Below are 25,039 nucleotides of genomic sequence, written 5' to 3'. Positions count from 1 at the left end.
GCTGTTAATCCTTTGGGCGCTTTCCCCTTTCTTATCTGATTGCTTCATAAGCAGCATCTCTTCTCCTGTTCCCCAAGGTCATCCACACATTCCATTACAGAGGATAGTCCTCTGCCCAAAAGGCTTTAGCAGATCCTGCAGGAGCAACAGGGGGTTGGAATACATGACGTCTAAGGCACCCTCCAATTCGATATAGTTCTACAAATCTCTGGGATTATTTAAAAAAAAAAAGATGTTTAAATTAAATCCATTGAATAAATAAATGGAGGGGCTAGGATCTTGGAAGCCTTATCACTTGTTGTGAACCTCACTTTTATTTCCAAGTATGGCTTAGAGTCCCAAGCATCATAGGCAGCTTTGGAAAATAGAAATGCTGAGTATCCGCAGCCCACCGTTAATTTGGAGTGGTTTTTCTAGTAAGAGGCTCCTCTCCCACCCCCACCCACCCCCACCCCCCGAAGAGAAAAACTAAGAGGAGTAAAACATTTTTGCGCCAATAAATCACAGTGTGGAAAACATGTTGGTGGGAGCATTCGGGTCTTAGACATCAAAGAAGGCTGGCGCACGTCAGAAAGCCCTTTTCCATGCAAATCAACCATTTAATTGCTTGTCTGTTTAGTTAAACTGAGAGAGCTTTGATTTCGTTTTCACTCTAAACTGTCCCTGGCAGAAGAACACAACAGCTTTGACCTTGAGAAAGCTTCACTTTATCTGCAGAGCGATAATGAAGTGGTGGCAACAGAACAGATTAATTATTGTGGCACACGACTAGGGAGGCATTTGGACTTTTTTTTTTTTTTTAAAGTTGACCCAGTCAAAAAAAAAATGTTCCTATTGCATTGAGATATTGCTTTACTTTTTAAAACCGAAATGGCTCTTTACATCCATTCTCTTGCTTACATAAAACTCAGGGAACATAAAAGAGAAATTAATTGCCCGCGGAAATTAGATATAAGAGTAAATCTTGCCCAATAAAGATTATCGAATATGAACAGGCGCTGTGCTGAAGCAAAGAATCTGCTCTCGTGAAATCTGTTTGGGCTTCTCTATAGAATTGGAGTTTGATTTTACTACCATTACAGCACTTTAAAAAAAATAGATCATTATCACGTGGGTACGCTTAGCCTTATCCTAAAACTTTAGAGTGATTCAGCCATTATTCTTTGAAGCTCGAATCCAGTTTATTTGAGACGAGGAATGCAGATACAGGTAGTTCTCAACTTATGACCACAAATGAATACACTACTGGTCCGTGAGAAAATGTTGGTGGTCCGCAGCAAAATTATTTGCATTTTTTATATTGCACTAAATCAGGGATCCTCAAACTACGGCCCCTGGGATGGATACGTGCAATGAACGTTTGTGTTGCTGCAGAGGGTCTCCCTCTTCAGGGGTTTTTATGTCGGTCAGGGGGAGAAAAATTCCAACTTGGGGTCTGCTTCAGCCTCTTGATGTGGGGCTTTGGGTGAAGGCTGGAGGGAAGCGCCATTGGTGGGGAAGAGCCAGAGGGCCTCGTTCCAGTGGGACTGCATCATGGCCTGGAACTGGCTGACCAGCTCAGCCCGCTGAGCCTCCAGGCGCCGGGACCTGGCCTTGCACTCCTGCAGGTCTTCCCTCTGCCTGGAAAGCCTATGCTTGTAGTCCTCAGTGAGGTCCTTCTGCTGAACTTCCTTCTTTGAACTGAGCCAGCTGTTTTGCCCACTCTTTCTCACGGTGGCTGCTTAGCTCCAACAATTGCTTCCTGTTGGGGCCCTAAGGAGCCCGGGCAGGTAGGCGAGGAGTGGTGAGTAGAGGCTGCAAGAGCCCCTTGACATGAGTGACATTGAGTTGGGCATAGTACAGTAGTGGGATTCAAATTTTTTTACTACCAGTTCTGTAAGCGTGGCTTGGTGGGTGTGGTGGGGGAAGGATAATGCAAAATCCCCATTTCCTCCCAATCAGCTGGGACTCAGGAAGGATGGGCGTGGGGCAGCCAGTGGTAGCACTTAGCGATTCCCTGAACTACTCGAAGTTTCCGCTACCGGTTCTCCAGAACTGGTCAGATCCTGCTGAATACCACCTCTGGGTCATATCTACTCAGTCACATGACCACCTTGCCACGCCCACCCAGCCAGTCATTAGACAGATCATATTAGAGGTCTGCGGGATTTAAAATTATGAATTTAGTGGTTCCTGAGGCCCGAAAGGTTGGTGACCCCTGCCTTAGGGGATGGGATCCACCACATTCCTTCCTTCCTCCCCGCTCTGATGGGTCGGGTAGATATGACTGGCTCTGTGTTCATGAGCATAGAAGCCTCCTGTATATCAGCAGGAAGAACAGGCTCTGAGGTGCTGATAAATTAATTGCCAAGCTGGTTGAGATGCTTTCTAACTGCCCTGGAATGCAGAGCTGCCATGATCCAGTTGCTATGTCAAGAAGGCAGAGAGGCAGGAGAGAGGCAGGCCATTCACCGTTTTCAGAATAGAAGCACCGGAAATATAAATGCTGGGTCGATAGAAAGCTTAAACTTGGAATACTCCTGAAGAGGAGTCTAGCAGGATTTCTTAGCTGTGTTCACAGGCTAAAATTATGCTTTCAACCTTGGCAGCTTTAACATGTATTGACTTCAACTCCCAGAATTCCCTGTTGAAAAACATTGCACTAAAGCAGTGTTTCCCAATCTTTTTTTGGCCATGCCCCACCTAAGCATCTCTGAAATCTTGAGCGCCCCCCCCTGTGACATATAATTCTTACTTTACTCAAAAAGTGAACTTTGCTCACGCGGAGGAAGCCTAAAGGGACATTAACTTGGTTTAAACAAGGTTCAAATTGTCCACATTTTAAAAAAAATCAAACTCCCCCCCCCCCCCCCGGTTAGTATGAATGTTGCCAGGGGTGGGAGCGTAGAGGGTTATTACATTTTATTATTTTTTTATTTCTTTTATATGGTGTTTTTATATTTGTTTAAGCCTCCTTGAGTCACGATGTGTGTGTAGGCAGCAATATAAAATTTCTAAATAAATAAATAAGTTGAGGTTAATCGGGTGAACCGGCAGGGGAATAAATGCTTTAAAAAAAAGTTTTTAAAAAAGCTTCCGACGATCGTGCGGCTCACAGCCGAGCCACGCGATTGTCAGAAGCTTTTTTTAAAAAAAAATGCTTTAAAAATGTTTTTTTTTTAAAAGCTGAAAGTGGAAAAAAAAGTTGGCCATGCCCATCCAATCACATGACACCTCCAAGACACGCCCTAAGAACGGTGTGTGTGTGTGTGTGTGTGTGTGTGTGTGTGTGTGTGTGTGTGTGTGTGATTAGATTTCACCACTGCTCTGCAGCGCCCAAGTCATTGGCTTCTGCCTTGCTCTCACGGCAAAGCAAAGACTCAGAAGCCGAGTCTCGGTTTGGTCTGGATCCAGGCAGCTCTCTGTCATGCATGGCATAATATTTATCCCAGCATGCCAAGTCACATGGCTTGGCAGCTGGACACACACTCTGAGCCCATTGACGTGGGTGCCTAGACACACCTCCCGGTCATGCTGCTGTTTGCTGGTGGCATCCAGAGAAAATCATGCTGATAGTAGCATCAGGCATAAATGGCTCAGGTCTCTGCAGGCCAGAAAAATTTGAATCAGATGACCCCCCCCCCACAAGGAAAGAAGCAGAGAGAGAGAGAGAGAGGGAGGGAGAGGGAGGGAGGGCAGAAAATCACATGACCCCTTAAGAGACGGATGGAGAGAAATGCTACCTGCACTTCCATCAGGATCCACCATTTTAGGGGGATTTTAATTCTGCTTTATAACTTTGGAAGTTTGGGGCTGCATTTGTTCAGTGTGGATCAGTGTCTCTTCTCTAAACTGTTTGAAGCTTATTTCTTAAAGTCATTATTTTGTACATAGGTTGCCAAAAGCAGCAGGAAATTCAAAGGCAGCATCTGCTTCCTTGCCACAAGGAGCTGGAAGCTTATGGTGTTTTTGCAGCTATCTTGATGTGTTGCTTCTTTTTCACATCTCCCAAAGAGTCTCTTGGTCTAGAGGAGGTGGGCTGGAGCTGATAGGTAGGCCCTCCAAAATTTTGATGATAAGACTTCCTTCTTTCTGCGTTACAGCTGGGATTGCTCATCCCAGAATAGCAGATCTATTCTCTTTTTGCCCCTGTCTTGTTTAGTCAGCCTGTCCTAACTTGCTGGCTTGTTCTGGATAAAGAGAAAGATGGCAGGGAAAGGGGAATCGCACCAATTCTTCTGGAAGAGGACAGAACTAAAAAGGAACTACAGGCAGCCCTTGATGTAAGATCGCAATTTGGATCAGAATTTCTGTTGCTAAACCAGCCAGTTGTTAAGTGAGTCGTGCTTGATTTTACAACCTCTTTTCCAACAGTTGTTAAGGGGTCACCGTGGTTAAGTGAATCATGCAATATTAAGCAAAACCAGCTTCCCCCATTGAGTTTGCTTTTGAGAAGATGGCTGGGGAGGTCGCCAATGCCGATCACATGACTCTGGAATGCTGTACTACCAGTTTGCACCAGTTCTCCCAAACCAGTAGCTCTGCCGTCAAGCAGAGAGCGAACTGGTTCTCTGTTGCTTTGAAAGTGGGCCTGCCCGCCCACCTCTGGGTTATACCTACCTTTATTTCAGTTTCTGAAGCCCAGCTGATCAGGGGAGACGGATTGAATTGACTCTCTTCAGCTGTTTTCCTTGCTTTCCGAGCTAGTTTCTTTCAAGTGTGCATGTGTGCATGTCTGGCGCACACATTCGGCGAACCGATAGGAACGCTGGTACGAACCTGCCACTGTGCCAGTTTTCAAGCACCAAATCGTGCACATGTGACTGTGAGGATGCTGCATTGGTCACAGGTGAGAGGATCAGTTTTAAGTTACGTTTTTCAGTGTTGTAACTTCAAACAATCGCTGAATGAATAAATGGTTGCAAGTAGAGGACTTTCTGTAATAAAACAGGGTTTATTGAGTAAACACAAAGCATGGCTATTGTCAGGTGTGCCACCTGTGTTACCACAACACAGGAAAACAGTCTCAACCCAACAAATGAGCAGATATGGACTGCAGTGAAAGCCGGCTAAAGAGTTTTCAGGGTAACAGTACATTGTTCCACTTTATTCCACCTTTCAAATGCTTTTGAAAAAGGCCAAAGGACCTTGATATTTTACAGAAAGAGTGTCCAACCGTGGCAATTAGACTAGTGGACTTCCATTCCCAGAATTGGCTAGGGAATTCTATCCAAATTCTGCTAGGGAAGTCCAAAAGTTTTAAAGTTGGACATCTCTGTTTTACAGTCTTAATCATATACCTAGGTAAATGAAATTAGTGTACCTCATAATATCTAGCATGGGAAGAGTTTTAGATGCTCAGTTTTAGGCAGTGAAGTTTTGTGTCATCTCTGCTATATGGATAAAGGTAAAGGTTCTCCTCGCACATATGTGCTAGTCGTTCCTGACTCTAGGGGGCAGTGCTCATCTCCGTTTCAAAGACAAAGAGCCAGCGTTGTCCGAAGACGTCTCCATGGTCATGTGGTCGGCATGATTAAATGCCGAAGGCACACGGAACGCTGTTACCTTCCCACCAATGGTGGTCCCTATTTTTCTACTTGCATTTTTTACATGCTTTCGAACTGCTAGGTTGGCAGAAGCTGGGACAAGTAATGGGAGCTCACTCCTACACCTGGCTAGGGATTCGAACTGCCAAACTGCTGACATTTCTGATCAACAAGCTCAGTCCCTTAGCCACTGAGCCACCACATCCCTCTATTCAAAGTTACAATGGCATTAAAAACAGGGAGTTATGATTGGTCCTTGCACTTACGACCATCACAGCATCCTCCGATCACATGATCAAAATGTGTTCACTCAGCAACTGACATGCATTTACATGCCCAGGGGTCATGTGATCACTATTTGAGACCCTTTCCCCACCATAAAGGTCCATTTAAATAGACTTAATGACTGCCACGTGTAAAAAAAATAAAATAAAATTTCCCCCAAAAATATTCCTATAAAGATCATTCAATATTATTATTATTATTGTACTACTGATAGTTCTCAAGTTATGACCAGTCGCTCAGCAGCCATTCAAAATTATGATAGTGCTGAAGGAAGGGATTGCTTAAGACTGGTCTTCAAAAGTTTGATTAAAACTTTTTAATAAGCAGTTTTGTGTCGTGATGGAAAACATTTGGGAAAGGTTGTTTTCAGTCCATGAAAACTGCATGCAACATTCAACTACTGCATTCAAGTTTATGGCTTTGTACGCCAGGGGGGAAAAAACAACCATGGCTTAGTGTGATTTATCAATCGCTTCTTTGCAAATCCATGGTTTGTGATCACCCAGATGCTGCCTGCTCCCAATTCTTTGCCTGCATCTCTGCGTTCTTTTTATAGCCTTCTAATTGAGTACTTTGAGCTGGATGGGGCACCTCCTTAAAAGGAAGCGGAGAGGAAGAACCAGTGGCAGGGCGTAGATTTCCCCTGGCTGCAAGCAAGGCTGGCTAGCAGGTGTGAGTCCTGGCTGATTCCCGCCTGCCCTTGCTGACAGGCACATGTCTGTCACACTCAAGAGGCTGATACTGGAGTCCAGGCCGTGGTGGCGTCATCCAGTTGTGATTCTATAATTGCAGCGGCTGTGTGTGGCGTCGACGTGTGTGGGTCAAAAATAAAACTGCAATAAAAGGGCCGTTTTTCGCTTGCTCTGGGCCTTGGTGAAGGGAGGATAAATTCATACAGACATTTGGGTGTGCTTCCCTCCCTCTGGACTGGCTTCTCTTGGTTTACATCAGGGTTACACAGGTGGTACTTTAGCCATTTTTTTTTCCAGACACCACACAAATATTATCATTTGAGACCCCCACATCTTCAACTGTTTGTGGTAGTGTTGGATCGGGTAAAGGAGGCACAAAAGGCTTCAGTAAACAGCAACTCTTTATTGCAAGTCAAGTAAACATCCAGCTGGGGAATGGACGGGCAGCATCCCTTTTAAAGGGATCTGTCAGACCTCTTGACCAATGAGATTCAACCTCTGTTCCCGCTGGAACAGAGGACCTTGGTGGAAACCTCTGTCAGCAGGGCGGGGGAGATATCTAACAGGTAGGAATTGGTAAAGTGCCATTATGTTGCTGTCAACTCTTAGAAACATAGAATATTGATGGCAGAAAAAGACTTAGTGGTCCATAGAGTCTGTCCTTTCAGTTTGTTTTATGTTTCCCTGTTTGTTTTTAAATTATAATACTCAACCTAAAACCACATTGAACTCAAACGTACGTTGCTAAGCGAGACAGTTGTTAAGTTGGTTTTGCCCCATTTTATGATCTTTCTTGCCACAGTTGTTAAGTGAACCACTTAAAAGTAAATAGTTTTGGGTTGGTATTATCTTGATTAGGCTGCCATTTACCATTTGATTGTTTGTCTGAGTCATAGTTTCTTGATTGGGATATTGTTTACTGCTTGATTGCGGGTCAGGGATTAATCCAAGAAGAAAACTACACTCCCACCAACATTAGCACAGGAAGGCACTTTATATAAAACAGAAAGCAAACCCTGCTTCCTTCTCTCTGATGACATTACCTAGTTGGGTGATGAAAAGTCTGCAAGAAAACCATCAAGCTCAGAGAGCACTAAGGACGCACAGACTTTTCTAGTTTAGCACAGGATAGGAACCTACTGAAGCCAGCACAACAGACAGGTGTTCTTCCACTTGGTTTCCTTTGCCAGAATAGAACTAATTTTGGTTTAACCCCTTTCCCCACTAACCGGATCTCACCTTCATTTTCACAGCCAGCGTTGCACGCAGAAAGGAACTTGGCTGAACATGTCCCAAGTGCAATGCAAGATGAGGAACAACACTGTATCTACCAAAAAGCAGTCAGCAGGGTCCCCAAAAAATAATAAAAAATAAAGATGGCAGCCATGGTTATGGTCACCATCTTGACTTTTTGGATTGGTCCTGCACTACTTAAATTTTGCATGATTCAGCAGCAGTGTGAACATCTGGTTCTTGTTATGCATGCGTACAACACAATGCCCAGTGTGTGGCGACCTTTGAAAACCTGCTCTGCAGAGTTAAGCAAAATAACCTTGTTTGCTTTGTCCACAGGAATCCGATGCCTGCTCGGCCTTTGTTCCCCTGCCTGTTTTAATCAGTAACCCTTCCCTGTGTTCATTCTTCCCCTCCTTCTCACCTCCTTGCGGGAATGAGCCAACATTTCCCCCCCCCCTCTTCTCCCGCCAGCTGTTTCCATGCCTCTTGGGAGGGTTCAGTATTCGTTAACAGGCAGTTTTTTTCTTTTTCTTTGCAGCTGTTTCTTTTATGCCGACCAGAAAGGAGAAAGTGGGAGTTGCGAATTCAGGTCTGACCCAAGTAAACAAATCAAGCCCTAATACAAGTAGTCCTTGACTTACAGCAGTTCGTTTAATGACCGTTCAAATTTATAATGGCACTGAAAAAAGTGACAGTGACAAGTTTTTCACACTTAACAACCATTGCAGCATCCCTAAGGTCACGTGATCCAAAATTCAGATGCTTAGCAACGGATTCATATTTATGACGGTTGCAGTGTCCCAGGGTCACGTGATGACCTTTTGACTAGTACATTCAGTGGAGAAGTCAAATTCACTTTACAATTGCAGTGATTCACTTAACAACTGTGGCAAAAGAAAGGTTATAAAATGGGGCGCAATTCACTTAACAAATATCTCGCTTGGCAACAAAACTTTCGAGCTTAGTAGTGGCGATAAGGGGAGGAGTATCTGTATACCTTTCAAAGCCAGACTATGGTGGCTTTAATCCGGCAGGTCCCAACATTTTGGGCACCAGGGACTAGTTCTGTGGAGGGGGGAGTTTTTTGTGGATTGAGGGTGGGAGGAAGGCATGGATTTGCACGCTGCCTGGATCCCACCCACGGATGGATGTGGACCTCTGCTTTAATCTCTCCCTGTTTGGTAATACAAGTGATGGTTCAGGCTATTTCTAGGAAGGATACCTAGGGATGCTGGAGCAAAATAATGATATTGCTTCAGAAAATAACTTTGGGAGCATATTATAATAGATTAAATTGTTTCTCAGCCTTGGCAACTTTGAAGATGTGTGGAGTTCAGTTCCCAGGATTCCTGGAGAGTTCTGGGAGTTGAATCCCATACATCTTAAAGTAGCCGCGATTGGGAAGTACTATTCTACACTCCCCTCCCCTCCCCTTCATCAGCATCCTTTTCCATTTTCCCACATAGGTTCCTCCTTCCTCATCTGCAGTTTGGCCTCTTCAAAGTGAGCAGAAGTTGGCTCCTTCTCAGGTTGGCGAACTGTTCAGCACCAACCACCAAGTCTGCTTATTGCAAATCAAACCCCATGCTGGAGAAATCCTTTCTTTAGCATTTTGTTTTGCAGCCTGATCACCTTAGCCCAATACACCTGTTTCTTTAAAGGTTATTTCTGGTGTGGCATTAAAAACATTCTTTTCCCCTCCTAATCTTGAGCGCAGTGCAGATTTCTTGATACTGCATACCTTCGATTTCATTATGTTACCGTCTGTGATGCAATCTGTGGTCTTTGACAATAAACTCTTAAGCATCCCCCCCTCCTGTTATTAATTACCTCTTCTTGATGACCAGGAGCTCAATTCAACACTGTAGTTTAGTATTTTGAGTGAAGCCAGCCAACTTATTAGGAAATCGTCGAGAACACTACTGTGAAGTCTTAGGTTATGCAGTGTTGGAAGAGAATCAATAGCAGGCTCCCACGGTTTAATTAGGAGAAGACATTTCTGGTACATCCTTTCAGAACTGGGACTTTGGAAACCATTGAAGATTTATGGCACTGGAAATACAGAATTAGGAAATAATAAGAATTGGAAGTGATCTTGGAGGTCTTTTAGTCCAATCCCCTGCTCAAGCAGCAGATCTCATACCATTTCAGACAAATGTTTGTCCAATCTCTTCTTAAAAACCTCCAGCATTGGAGCATTCACAACTTCTGAAGGCAAATCGTTCCACTGATTAATTGTTCTCGCTGTTATTCTCCTCAGTTCTAAGTTGCTTCTCTCCTCCTCTCCTCCTCTCCTTAAATATTGAAAGGCTGCTATCATGGCACACCTAGTCCTTCTTTTCATTAAACTACACCAGGGGTGTCAAACTCCCAGTTTAGTGAAGGGGGGAAAAGTCCTGATACGTCATGTGATGCTGCTGTGACAAGGCGGGTTTGATACCCCTGAACTAGACAGACCTAGTGTTCTTCTTCTATTTTTCCCATAGCTGTATTAGCAATATTAGTATCAGGAAGTGGTGGGTTCCTACTGGTTCGGAGTGGTTTGGCTGAACCGGTAGTTTGATGGCCTGAGTTGCTGGAACCTGCCACGCCCCCAAACTGGTTCCTATGGCACTGCCATGTTGTTTTTTGCCTCTGCGCCAGCAGTGGGTTGCAGGCAGTACGCCCCGGTGTGGGCGTACCAGTCTGCCCGGAGCACTGGGTACTACCGTTCAGGTATGGTGCTCTGGAAGGTCCACCCACCTGCCTGAGCTCCTTACATGTCCTTTAAGCCTTTCGTGCTTCCACGCATGGCGCATACGGAGCCTGCGCAATGCTTGCCGAGCAGCTGGAGCGTCACGGAGGCTTGCAGAGGCATCACGGGCAAATATGACGCATGCGTGCGCCACACGTGTCCATGTGGGTGACGCTGGGCCCATTCCAACTGTACCAGTTGGAACGGGATCCGGAACCCACCATTGCTCTGTGCATGCATGCATTTATTGCATTTATGGTTAAATGCGCATGCGCGTGTGAGCAAAATTGAGCACGTGCATGCAAAATTCCGTGTGCAGCGAACCGGCAGTAATGCCAGCAGCAACCCCCCCCCCCCTGGTATTAGGATAAACATTTCCCCAAAGACTAATGCTGGCTGCTGATCATCAAGGTGATATATGTGTGTTTGGGCTGTACAATTTGAGCTGCAGGTGTGAACTTACATAGTGGAACTTTCCACCTTGAGCAAATGAGTTCTGATACTTAGCTAACTAGCTTCTTATGGGGGAAAAAATCAAGATGTTGTGTAATACTTTGGATTCAAGGAAAAAATATGCTACTCAGGAAACTGGGTTGACTGCAACCTCTTAAAGCAGCTTACTTTATCCTGGGCTCATGTGGTGGCCTTCTTCAGCTGCCCCTTGGAAAAAGAGGCATTTAGATGAAGAAGGCACAGATAAGTGTGCTAGACTCCAGTGCTATACAAGGACTTGGCCTTCAAATTGATCACTATAGAACCTTTTCCCAACTAAAGACCCTGTTTTTTCTGGACAGAAAAGATACGTGTTGATGTATGTATTGTGGTGTCAGCCAGAGATTGTTCCTCTTTTCAGGACATACCGGTACTCTTTGACTTACAAACATTCATTTAGTGGCCATTAGAAGTTAACAACAGTACTGATAAAGAGGATTTAGAACCAGTCCTTAGCACTTAGGATGTTACATTCCCGATCATGTGCATTCAAAATTTTATCTTTGGAAATAAAAATTTTAAATAATTATTAAAAAGGATTTAAAAAATGAAGCATGCTACGTATAGTGCAGTGGTGGGTTTCAAAAATTGTTCGAACCTACTCTGTGGGTGTGGCCTCCTTTGTGGGAGTGGCTTGCCGCCCATGTGACCGGATATGAAGATGCCGAGGACACTTGTAACAACCACCTTAAATTACTTCACACACAGCACTGGCCTGCATAAGAATAGGATGTAAGCTTGTTTTTTAAAAGGCAGCTTTGGTTTGCGTTAAAACAACCTCAACACACTCAACGTTCTGATTGCACCACAAACGCAGTAGTCATCCTTACCTTTCACAGAGGCACTGAGTTTTATAAATATGAGCATGATAGTGTAGAATAATCACATCCAAGGACCAGTGGTGGGTTTCCAAAAATTTTGGGACCTCTTCTGTAGGTGTGGCCTGCTTTCCGGGTCCACTGGTGGAACCTCTTCTAACCGTAGATTTGACGAACCGGTTCTACCGAATAGGTGCGAACTGGTAGGAACCCACCTCTGGTCTGGGTGCTGTTTGTTTTTAGAACTGAAATTCAAAGATATGTTTGTATATACAGAAAAGGTGGCTGGAAGACTGGTAGATTTTTCTGTCTGGGACCCCGAGAGACCCCTCAGAAAACGCTTTTCACCCATGTTGAGCCTTTTGTGTTGTTTTGTAAGCATTCACAAGTAGGTAGACCTTATTTCTTTGCTAGTCTCAGAAGGGAGGAATAGCCTTCTACACAATCTGCAGGGAAAATAAGACTCTTTCTGGACAAAATAAAAATAAAGTCTTCACAGAGAAAAAGCAAGGACCAATATTGAAATGAAAGGAATTGGTGGTACAGATCTGGAGAAAATGGAATGTGACATGGGTAGACATCAGAGGTGGGTTTCAAATTCCAGCACTACCGGTTCGCTTGTGCTCTCGCGCAACGCTTGTGCACATGCACAGAAGCGTCCGGATGAGTGGGCGGAGCCTGCCACCACCGCCGCCACTACCGGTTCGGCCGAACTGAGAGCAACCCACCTCTGGTAGACACGTAACCACAAAATCGGGTTGCCTCTCCCATCTCCTCCCCCCCCCCCATCTCTTGGACACCCTCTTGCAGAAGCTTCTGGACTGAGGTCTACAAAATGAAACCTAATGTGGAAAAACATGGGTTTGCTCTGCCTCTTTTGTACAGGTATGGAGTACAACACACGTACAAAAGAAGCAGAATTTGAAGCATAAGCCTGCCATTCTCATTTGGACAAAAAGCTCCCTGTATCCTTCTGAAAGGAAAGTAGTATTTTCCCTACCTTTCATGATAAGGAATTTGTTCTCATTTATTACCACTTCAGAGGGATAAAAGAAAAATTTCTACACATGGTCCAGAGGTAAATTCTGATGTTTGCTGTGAGATCACAAGCGATCGGTAACTGAGACGTTAAGAATGAGCTGGACGAGTTCACTGAAGATCAGGCCGAAGCTATCAGCCTTGATAGCTATTTAATACTTCCAGGATCCCAAACAAGATACTTTCAACCGCAGCTGCTATCAAAGAAGGATGGAAAATGGCCCTCTTGGTTTGGAAGCTTGTTGGATACAGTTGATTGGTACCCAAAACATTAGACATCTTTAGAGAATCCTAAAGCTACATAGATAGTCCTTGACTTACAACCATTTGTTTAGTAACTTCTCAAAGTTACAATGGTACTGAAAAAAGTGAATTACAACCACTACCTGTACTTATAATTATTGCAGCATCCCCATGGTCTTGTGGTCAAAATTTGGGCACCTGGCAATGAACATATATTTACAATGATTGCAGTATCCCTGGATTATGTGGTCTCTATTTGCAACCTTCCCAGTTAGCCTCTGACAAGAAAAGTTAATGAAGTAAGCTGGATTCACTTAATGATTGCATAATTCTCTTAACAAGTGCAGTGATTCATTTAACTATGAAAAAATAGATCATAACATGAAGTGGGATTCACTTAACAACCACCTTACTTAGCAAGGGAAAGTCTGGTCCAATTGTGGTCATACGTCAAGGACTATCTATAGATTAGACTGAGAAGTTGATGAAATATCCCAGAAAAAAAACAGCGACAAGTTACCCGTGGGATACTGTTGAAATCAGCAAGGCCCAGGCTCCACTCCAAGGTTTCTCTTTATCATCATTGGTCCTGCAGGAACAGAATGCTAGACTAAATCAGGAGTTTCCAAACTTGTCAGTTTTAAGACTTGTGGACTTCAACAAATATGATAACAGTATTCTAGTATTTGAGGAGCTGCCACAAAGAAGGTGGGGGGGGGAGCTTATTTTCCAAAGTACCAGAAGGCAGGGCAAGAAACAATGGATGGAAACTAATCAAGGAGAGAAGCAACCTGAAATTAAGGAGAAACTTCCTAACAGTTAAGATAATTAACCAGTGGAACAGCTTGCCTCCAGAAATTGTGGATGCTCCATCACTGGAGATAAAGAAAAGACTGGGCAATCACTTGTCTGAAATGTTGTAGGGTCTGCTGCTTGTGCAGGGGGCTGGACTAGAAGACCTCCAAGGCCCCTTCCAGTTCTATTCTGATTGATTGATTCCTCAGTCTGTCATAGTGGCTGGGGGAATTCTGGAAGTTGAAGTCCACAAGTCTTAAAAGTTACCAATTTTGGAGATCTCTGGACTAGATGAATCTTCCACCAATGCAGTTCTTCTGATTGTCCTCACGTGGGAAAAAGATGGATCAGAAGAATCCCGTTTTTCTGTCCAGTGGTTAAACCCCTGGAAAGTCGGACAAAGTTTGCTGCCGTAAAGAGATATCCAGCACAAACAGAGCATGAGATAGCTAGTTAGACAGCTAGGGGCTCCTGCGTCAAGGGGCAAGTTGAGAGGGCAGCCAGTCAAGGTTGGGCTGTCTCAACATTTGTCCTGATGTCAACAGAGTCCAGGGATGCCTGAGCTTAAGGGACACATCCTGTGGTTTTAATTGGCTAATGATAAGGCAGAGAAGAGAGGCCCTTCTGGATTGGAGGAAAATACCCTGTGCAATAGAGGAATAATTACAGGTAGTCTTCAAAGTTATGACCACAACTGAGCCCAAAATTTATGTTGCTGAGTGAAAAATTTGTCAAAGTGAGTTTTGTCCTATTTTACAACCTTTCTTGACACATTTGGATAAGTGAATCACTGCAGTTGTTAAATTAGTAACATGGTTGTTAAGTGACCCCATTGACTTTGCTTGTCAGAAGTTCCCAAAATGTGATCACATGATCCCGGGATACTGCAACCGTCATAAATGTGAATCTATTGCCAACCATCCAAATGTTAATCACATAGCCATCCGGATGCTACTATGGTTATAAGTGTGAAAAATGGTCATAAGTCTCCTTTTTCAGTGCCGTTGTAACTTTGAAGGGTTACTAAGCAAACTCTTGTAAGTCGAGAAGTAACTGTACAAGCATTTTCTAGACTTTATGCCTTGTGGACTTCAATTTTAAGAATCCGAGAGTTCAGACATTCAGCAGCTGGCTGCATTTATGGTCCTTTGCAATATCCTATAGGTCACGTTACTATGTTTTACGATGGTTTTGCCAAAAACTGGCATTTACTTCCAGTTTTCAGCAGAACTGTGTCCATGGCTGTATGGCTGAGGTGTTTGCTTAACAACCGCTAACAGAAAGGTCATAATATCGGATTGGTTAATGATTGATCCATTTTGTAACTGTTATGACTTACGACCATATTAGGCAGGCTCTGTAACATTCATAATTCAATCTGTATCAACAGCCTGTGTTGCAGAGTAGGTCATGGTAACATAGTAAAAGGACTATGGGTAGTCCTTGACTTACAACCATTCATTTCATGATAATTTGAAGTTACAATAGCACTGAAAAATTGACATGATGTTTTTTTCACATTTATGACTATTGCAGCATCCCCATTGCCACATGATCAAAATTGGGGCACTTGGAAGTATTTATGATGGTTGAACTATCACGGGATCACCGACACGCAATGTCAGTGGGGAAAACAGATTCTCTTAATGACAGTACGTTTCACTTAACAACTGCACTGTGGCAATAAGGGGCAAAACTCACTTAACTGTTTAGCAATGGAAATGTTGGGCTCTATTGTGGTTGCACGTTCGAGGACTACCTGTTATTTCCTCCAATGAGACCCCGTGCCTCCATCCATCTGCATCTTACTAAATCTGCATCACTGCAATACAACAACACAGGGCCTTATTAGCTGTGGCACCTGGCCTCTCTGCCATGGGAAGCAGAGGCAAGCTTGTCAATTCCCCTCCTTTTACTGATCTTCAAAAGCTTACAAGGAATCACCTTCAGTATTGGCTAGTTGACCCCTCCTACTTCCTACCTGGCCTATTTCTAATTCTTGTTTTATCTGCAATTTATCATTTCCATGGTTCCCTGCTTTTAATGCCTATTTTACTCCTTGCCCCAGAGTCAGGGGTGGAGGACAGCCTATTCTGGATCCAGATATTTGCTGTGCTGTAGCTTTTAAATGTTTCTGTCCATGTTTGGCTGTCAAAGAATAAAGAGGCCCAAAAGACCCAGCATTCCTTTGGAGATAGTGTACACAACTACCTACCTGTGCCACTGTTTATCAGCTCTGCCATTTTAGGATGCGAGAACTTCAACTCTAAGATGTCTTAAAATGGTGGACCTTGAAAAACACTGCCTTATGCTACAAACCATGGTTTGTAAATCACGTGGTAAGTTTATGCAACTCACTGAGCCAGCATAAAGAAAGCCATGCCTTAATGCTGTGTGTGTGTGTGTATGCGTGTAGCGCAGGTGTGCGAAATTATGGAAAATGCATTCAGCATCTTTTCCCTTTAGTTATTTCATCTGAAAGTTCCCACTTTCCAAGACTACTTCTCCTCAATACTGCCTCGCGTGTCAACTGGAAATAAATAGAAAGATAGATATAGCTTTCAGATGCTCCAAAAAAGCAATTTGTATGATGATCGCTTATTGAATCCCTCTTACTGTCTTATATTTATTTATTGGTATGTTGATTACTGTACACTGCAGATGGTGCGGCTTGGCTCCTGCGTGTCTGGTTATTTTTATTTTGGCACAGCCTGTTATCGGACATCCATTCCACTGATTTGTTACTCCATTAGTGCTTGTTGCAATTTTACTCCACCAGTTGTAGCAATCAGGGCTGATGCAGCAATTTCTCCTTCTAGTGGTCATTTTAATCATCGGTAGCTTGTGCGCCAGGCTCGAGCACTTTGAGAAGCCTGGTGTGTTCAACAAAAGGTTATATTTAAAAGACATCTCAGGAGAAAGGAAATGTATTAAATCTTTTTGGAAGCAAGCATTAGTAGCCAGCAATGTTATTTGAGAATACATACTGAATTTTAGAACTAGGCACTTCAAATATGGCTCAGAAGCAGAGGTGGGTTGCTGCCAGTTTGGCCAAACCGGTAGGGGAATTCAGGCCTGGGTGGCAGAACCGGCAGCAACTCAGGCCTGCCACGCCCCTGAACTGGTTCCCTCACCACCGCTGATGTCGCCACCATGTTGGATTTTAGTGACTACGCGTGCGCAGTTCGCTGTAAATTGTTCTGTGCATGTGCACAGAACAATTTCCATTAAATATCGCATGTGCACACAGCGCGCGGGTTGCAAATTGTTAGTAAAACCAACAGCAACCCATCCCTGATCAGGAGATATACTTTTGAAGGTGTGGAAATAGCCACACCGCTTTTCTTAAGAGTCATTATATATATTTTTCAGGAATCTATGGGAGCCTAGAAAAAGATGTGGCTGCTTTAAAGAGCTGGCTCATTAAAGGAGTCTTGTTCCCTTGTGGTGAAATGTAGTCTGGATTCCCAGGAGGGAGGGACTGCATTCCAGAGGACAAAGAGACAGCAAAGTTTAGATGGTTTGATTGGGAGAAAAAGAATTAAAGTGGCTCCACCCTAGCAATTCTCATAATATATCTTTAATGATGCAAGTGGGCTGCTTTATAGTTTTGCAAGATTTCTATGTGTGAGGAACAATAAAGGAAACTGTTTAAAAGTAACACTATGTGTCTTTCTCGACTCTGGGAGCCTGATACACACTTCCCAAGCTTTGCAGAAGCCTGAATAAGATGCAGTTGCTTTAAAAAGGGCAGCATGCTTGCACTCTTGTGCATTTCGAAGCCTCTGTCCCAAAATCCTTTTTCTGAAGAATGTAGTACAATTCAGACGTATCTGGATAGGGGAATCAGTTTATGATTCACTCTTTCTTTTAAAATTCCTGCAGGCATGTTGATAAATGTAATTGAACATGATTGTGATTGGGTCACATTCTTTCTACCATCACTGCAAGTTGTCCTCGAATGGTGAGCACAACTGGGATCAGAATTTCTATTGCTAAGCAAGGTGATTATTACACCTTGCTTAGTAAGTAATATTACAATCAATGTCGGCTGGCGACCCCCCGGGGGAGAGCCTTCTCTGTTGCAGCTCCGGCCCTCTGGAACGAGCTCCCCGTCGAGATCCGGACCCTTACGACCCTCCAGGCCTTCCATAAAGCCACTAAGTCCTGGCTGCTCCGGCAGGCCTGGGGCTGTTGAAGTATCCAGCCCCACGGTAATCTATGAATGTGGTTGTATTTTAAATTTGTTGTTTGTCTTATTTATTCCCTTTCCCCTTCTTATTGTAAGCCGCCTGGAGTCCTTCGGGAGTGGGCGGCATACAAGACTAATAAACAGAAACAGAAACACTTTGCCACCGTTATTAAGCAAAACACTGCAGTTGTTAAGTGAACCTGGCTTCCTCCTATTGACTCTGCTTGTCGGAAGCTCTGTGGGGAGGTCACAAAAAGTGATCGTGTGACCCTAGGATCCTGCAACGGTTGCAAAATATATACCAGTTGTCAAGTGCCCAACTTTTTATCACACGATAGTCATTGCTGCAAAGACCAGTCACAGTGTTTTCTTCAGTGCCGCTGTAATTTCAAACAGACGCTAAACGAATGGTTGTATGTCGAGGATTACCTATACTTACAAAAAAGTAAAAGGAGCCAACCAACCAACCATATCATGTTGGCCATTCTTCTTGGCTTGCCATGTCCTCTGGTGGTGCACTGAGGATTAGTGGCATCTGTAAAACTAACGAGTTGCAATATTAAAGGTCATCATTTTTCATTCACACAACGTAAGTTCTTCTTTCTTGCTTTTCAGTTCCCCTTTTCCATGAGATTTCAACCCAACTCCATTCTTGTCTATATGCTTCATCTCCCCCCACCCCCACTTCAAATTTCCATGCTCTTTTTCAATTCTTCCGCTTTTATTCCCTTCCATTTCTGGCAATGCTTCACTCCTTCAAAGGCAGGATTATAGTATACCCACATTTAAAAGAGAGCAGAAGTCTGAGATATAACTCAGGTCTCATACACTAAAGATCCTGTGATCTATTTCCATATGGATCAACAACACTACATCCCTTTTTGTGTAGTCCGAAAGCCTTCCACTTCTTAAATATACTTAAGCAAAGCCCATTTGGGGCTTTTTAAAAAACTTCGTAGAAGCATCTGTTTTTCCATGGCAACATCTAAAATAAGAAGGTGTCGTCCTGAACAATCTGGTGAGCATTTTCATGATTTTGGCCCAAACTGCTGCTGTTACATTTTTAAAGCTTTGTTTTAACTCTTCAAACAAAATTCCTTTTTCGGTTACTTATCCAAACATACTTATTCCACTCAGCAGATGGAAGACAGACTGGTATGTTCTCTTTTCCTAGAAGGGTGGTAGGAACGGAGAATGGAGAATTACTGCTGAAATCCTTTTCACTGGAAAGCTTTTAATTTTTTTGTCCTGCCATTTTCCTATTTTCCTCACAACAACCCTGTAGGGTGGCTGGGTTGAGAGTGACTGACCCAAAGTTCCCCAACCTGCTTTCAGGCCTAAGGCAGAATAGTAACATCAGCTGGTTTTGGTGCCTAAGGCAGGATTAGAACTCACCATCTCCTGATGATGGGCTCAAAGTCACCCAAGCTGGCTTTCGTGCCTAAGGTAGGATTAGAATTCACATGCTGCTGGGCCAGCATCTTAATCACTCCACCAAACCGGCTCCCTTTTGAGGTGGGGAAAGTCATTTGCATTTATATCTTCATAACAATCCACAACTTCTCGGATAACAATCATGCAGGGACAATACAATAAAGCAAAGGGCCATCATCAGAGCCTTTTGCTAAATTCCAAGGTAGAGAGATCAATTCAAAATGAAGAGGTTGGATAGCAGTGGTACCAGAACCAACAAGTTGATTCTGGACCTGCTTCTGTAGAAATACTCCCCAGGGATCTTCGCCTGACAACCCCAATTGGAACCAAAATTTCTGTTGCTAAACAAAATGGTTAAGTAAGTTACACCAACAATTATGACCTTTTTGGCCATGGCTGCTTAGCAAATCACTGCAGTTGTTAAACAAATCATATGGTAATTGAGCAAGTCTGGCTTCTCCCATTGACTTTGCTTATTGGAAGCTGGCTGGGAAGGTCATCCCTGACTCTGGGATTCTGAAATCATTGTAAATCCATGCCCATGTCCAAGTTCCTGGATTTTGCTCCTGAGACTCGTAGGGATGTCAATGGTCTTAAGTGTGCCATAAGTCTATATTTTTTTGTTTCAGAGCCAGTGTAACTTAAACGGATGGTTGTAAATCAAGGACTACCTCTATGGCATTTGAGGAATAACTTGTCTAAAACTTAACTTCTCCTGAATGGGCTCACTCTTGAAGTACATCTACTGATTTTTCCACCATTGGAGAAATAGAGAGGCTATTTTTTCTTTTTTGTTTATTAAATTTGTATGCCACCCACCTCGCTAAGGTTTATGCTGATAAAGTTTGTAAGAGAAGAGCATAATAGATTTTTCCTTCTAAGCAATCTCATGACACACTCAAGCATGATGTGATGTGTACAGTTGGGCTAAAGGTGTGGTGAGAATCCAACTGGGGACAGCAAGTAGCTATGGAGATTCTTAGTCATCTGGGTCGTGGTTGTCCCAAAGATGCTTTTCCAAAAGGCAACTAGACTTCCTTTGTTTTTTCTTTGAAAAATGTTTCTCTTCTCACCCAAAAAGCTTCTTCAGTTCCTCAGAAACTTTTTGGATGATAAGTGAAATGTTTTCAAAGCAAAAATACCCCAAGAGAATCCAGTTGCTTTTTTTGAAAAGCACCTTTGGGATGTGTTGAGAGCAAGGTGTTAATTTTTTTTTAAAAAAAAAAACTGGATGATTTGCTCCATGTGAAGGTGAAGGTGGACTAACCTGCTCTGTTTTGTTGTATTTCATCTTTAGCGTCTGGCCTTTCCTCTTCACCATCGACTCCCACCCAGGGAACCAAGCAGCCGCCATTTCCACTTGAATGCTACAGACACGAACCGGAAAGGCTAGAAACACGGATTCACACCCCCTCTTCTCCTCCAGATACTGGCCAAAGATTTGGCCTGCTTCTGGGGCAGGGGGCTGCCAAGCCGCCCTCTCCAACACCTGTCTGTTGTGTTACCTCAAAAATAGTAAGTACAGGTTCCTATTTTTGCAACTTGAGACTGATAGCACTTCTGAGAGTTCAAACATTGGCCACAATGTAGACTGATGACACTTTCAATTCTCCTACTCTGGAGAGAAATATTGTTGTTCCTAGTTTGGACAGACAAGAGAGGAATTAGGCTGAGAATCCATATTTTGCCAGCTGATGGATGCCATAGTAGAGGTCAACTAAAAAACAAGCCTTTTGACTTCAAAGTCTTTTGACTTTTGAGTGGAACCCATTGTGGGTCTACTTGAAAATAAATTCACTGAAACGTCAAAATAACCATGCAAAGGATTTCTGCGAGGTCTTCGGTGCTCTCTAAGTTTAGTTGTTTGCTTATAGATATTTCATTACCTAACAAAGAACGTCATTAGTATTAGCCAGTGTGGGATTTGATTTCTGATGATATGTCGTAGATGGGTAATGAAATGTCCGCAAACAAACAATTAACTTTAGAGAGCACCGAGGATTCCACAGTTCAACCCATATATTCTCTTCTGGAATATTTCCTTACTTGACGTGGCTTCACACGCAGAAGATGGAAGACCTAGATTTGCTGCAGATTTAATACTAGTTTAGTTTTACAAGTTCCTTGTGTGACACACAAATTCCTTGTGTGTCCAACCACACTTGGCCAATAAAGTATTCTATTCTATTCTATTCTATTCTATTCTATTCTATTCTATTCTATACAAAATGTTTGCCCATAAGAAACTGAACTTCTGTGTGATCACTTAACATTATGATCTTACTTGGTGATCCAACAGTCACAAATTAATCACAGATTTCTACAGCCCAGAAAACTAGCCTGTGATTGGTTAGATTGTTATTTAATGGGTCTGGTGAATGTTGATAATGTGAATGAATGTGTAGGTAGTCCTCAACTTGCAACCACAATTGAGCCCAACATTAAGCGAGACAGTGTTAATTGAATTTTGCTCCATTTTACAAGCTTTCTTGCCACAGTTTAGTAAATCATTGCAGTTGTTATGTTAATAACACAGTTAAGTGAATCTGGCTTTCCCATTGACTTTGCCCGTCAGAAGTTCCCAAATGGTGGTCACATGATCCCAGGACACTGCAGTCGTCATAATATGAGTCAATTGCCAAGTGTCTGAATTTTGATCACGTTACCATGGGGATGCTGCAATGGTCATAAGTGTGAAAAACAGTTATAAGTCACTTTCTCAGGGCCACGGTAACTTGGAACAGTCACTAAATGAACTGTTGTAAGTCAAAAACTATCTGTATGTAAAATGATAGTACCTGAGAACCACAGCTCATGGATATTTGGAGTCTAGGTATATAGCTAAGTGGATTCAACAAGGATTATACCCATAATTACATTTCAACTACAGATAGTCTTCAACTTACAATTAAGCCCAAATTTCTGTTGCTAGGTAAGGCATGTGTTAAACGTGTTGTGCCTCCTTTTATGACCTCTTTGTCATAATTAAGTGAATCACTTGTGTCATTAAGCAAAACTGGTTTCTCCCATTGACTTTGCTTGTTGGAGGCCAACTAGGAGGTTTACCAAATGGTGAACACATGACCCCAGGACAGTGCAGCTATCATAAATACCATGTGCCCAAATCATGTGACCATGTAGATGCTGCCAACCGTCCTAAAACTGATCATAAAATCACTTTTTTCAATGCTGTTGTAACTTTGGAAAGTCACTGAACAAGTGCTTGTAAGTAGAGGACTACCTGTAATTCTAGTGCATTGATTCATTACAGTATCGTGTTTCATCAGTGCACTGATGATGTTACCTAGTTGGGTAATTAAACATCCGCAATGAAAGCGCCATGCTCAGAAAGTACCAAAGATCCCTCATTTCAGCCTGAGCTATAAATATCCTCCTTTGTTCTTTCCTTGAGTGCTAGTATGATGAAATTTTTCTGTTCCATAGTGACACGTAAGAAAGGAAGTCAACAGGTAGGCAGAAGGTAGAGGTATTCACAGAATGTGATTAAAATGTCAATATGGCAATGGAAGGCCTGCTCATTTTTTTAAATGCATGAAGCCTTTTTGTGTAGAGACCATGATTTATAAGTGATTGTAGGATTCCAAACGTTTTTTTTAAAGTGTTTCTTCTTTTATGATTTTAGCAGTCCAAATCAAAAATTTAGCAGCACAGATGAATAATGGGGGGAATCTTTCATTTGCTAAAATTTACTTGCAGCTGAATAAAGTTCAAGACCCCCTCCCCAAAGCAAAGCTAAGAATTGATCGATATCAAATAGGCAGCAATTGTAAATATGAACAATCCTGTGGATGTGAGTGGGATCCTGTGGATCGTGACCTATCCTGTCCTCCAGTCCAGTTAGATGTTCAGCCCCAAAGGAAGTTTGCAGTGAGAACTTCTTAGTAAGGCGAGAAGATTTAGCATTCCATTTGTTCCTCCAAAAGCCAATCGTTATTTCTGGAGGGTCCATCTGAAGATAGCAAACTTATTTTGCCATGGGAAACTCAGCCCCTGTCCTTTAAAACTCTACTTATCACATCTTCCTCTGATTCCATAACTTGTTATTTTCTCAATTGCTTAAGATTGCTAGTGTGTCCCTGTTAAAGGGAGAGCCGGTCTAATGCCTTGCAAAATGTTTTGCAGTGTTTATTCAATATTTTCTCAACAGTGGCGGCTTTTGAGATGTGTAAATTTCAATTCTGGGAGTTGGAAGCCCACAGATCTTAAAGCTGCCCAGGTTGAGCAAAAACTGGTTTATGTTACAACTTAATTCCTACAATGGGAAAAGCTTTTCTCTCCTGTAGGCTAAGGGGGCTGCTAAAATTGAACCCTTTATCTTTAAGTCCACCAAGGAAATAGGATTTTTAGCAGCTATAAAATGGCTTGAGTTTTCATTTTCCCTCCCCCTCGGGAAAAGGCTCAAGATGGGTGCGGCATGGTCATGGTTAAAAAAGAAAAATTCAACCGGGGGTGTGACATTAGGCTTTAAGGTAAAAACTTAAATCTCTGATTTATGCATATCCCTAAATCTCAAGGACTTCAATATTTATGGGTTAAGCTTCCTCCTTTCCTCCATGCCTGGGATTTTTAGAGTACTCCAGGCTAAGACATGATTGTGTTCTTTGGGCTTATGAACTATGTGAATGTGGCCATTGCTATTGCTTCGTGGTTTAGTGTGTTGCTCGTGTCCTTAAAACTAGATTAGCATAGTGTGTACACATAAGCATTACAAGTAGTCCCCAGCATATAACCATAATAGAATCTGTCCATTATAGCTATTAGTCACATGAGTTGTGGTTTGTTGTTTTTTTTTAGTGGTAGCTGTTAAGCAAACACTCTGGTGGTTAAGCAAATGAATGACTTGCTATGGGAGTGGTTTTGCCAAAAATGAAGTGCATGGTGTTCAGCAAAACCATCATAAAACATGGTCAAGGTGGCTGAGGTATTTTGCAAACAGCGACAAATATGGCTGTGTTGCGGAGTGCTCAAAAGTTTGGTCACATGACTATGAAGGGGCCCCAACCATCGTAACTTCCAGTCTCCTTTTGGGGAATTGGTGGTAAGTTGAGGGCTGTCTGTATCTAAATTTTATGTAGCTCTCATAGTCTCATTAAAATTGCAAACTATCCAATTGTTTCAGCACCAACAGGGTTTCTTAACATATGAGGTTGAAATCTGGGTGGCTCTGTGGATGAGAGTTCCTTGTATGAATATTGTTATAGTGTTTCACCTGTACCCCCTGTGAAATAAAAAAAAAACACTGGAGTTTTTCTTTCTTAGAATTAAGTTTCATAAATTCACTGCAATGTCCATATAGCCTGGGTTTGCATGCAGTTACAAATGGTCTTACATTCCTTCCCTCCCTCCACCTTTAGCCAGCTTTCGGAGAATGAAGACTAACATTAAGAGAGAGAGAGAGAGAGAGAGAGAGAGAGAGAGAGAGAGAGAGAGTTAATGATTCTTATTTAACTGAGAATACAGAGGTTACACTGAAATAATTTATCAAGGAGATTACAAGCGTTTCTTGCAAATCCCTGCATACCGAATTAAACTAG

General features: G+C 42.8%; 1 protein-coding gene across 10 annotated transcripts in view; it reads left to right on the top strand.

Annotated features, from left to right (window-relative positions):
- PRKAG2 (protein kinase AMP-activated non-catalytic subunit gamma 2) overlaps window positions 1-25,039 on the top strand; it is a 222,275-nt gene that overhangs the window by 130,202 nt on the left and 67,034 nt on the right. For 8 of the 10 annotated variants that reach the window (XR_015696311.1, XM_014076026.2, XM_014076025.2 and 5 more), the window contains one exon: window positions 20,782-20,999. The exons of the other annotated variants lie outside the window; for them this stretch is intronic. Coding sequence is in view for 7 of the 8 variants with exons in the window: in XM_014076026.2 (XP_013931501.2) it covers window positions 20,782-20,999 (218 nt within the window). In the remaining variant the exon portion in view is untranslated. The remainder of the gene's footprint in view (window positions 1-20,781; window positions 21,000-25,039) is intronic. 10 annotated transcript variants of the gene reach the window in all.

The sequence above is a fragment of the Thamnophis sirtalis genome, unplaced genomic scaffold, assembly GCF_051295495.1.
Source record: "Thamnophis sirtalis isolate CommonGarterSnake01/CBP01778 unplaced genomic scaffold, rThaSir2_p1.2 scaffold_4, whole genome shotgun sequence".
Lineage (NCBI taxonomy): Eukaryota > Metazoa > Chordata > Lepidosauria > Squamata > Natricidae > Thamnophis > Thamnophis sirtalis.
The sequence above is the reverse complement of the archived record's forward strand: the minus strand, read 5'-3'. Positions and strand labels throughout refer to the sequence as shown.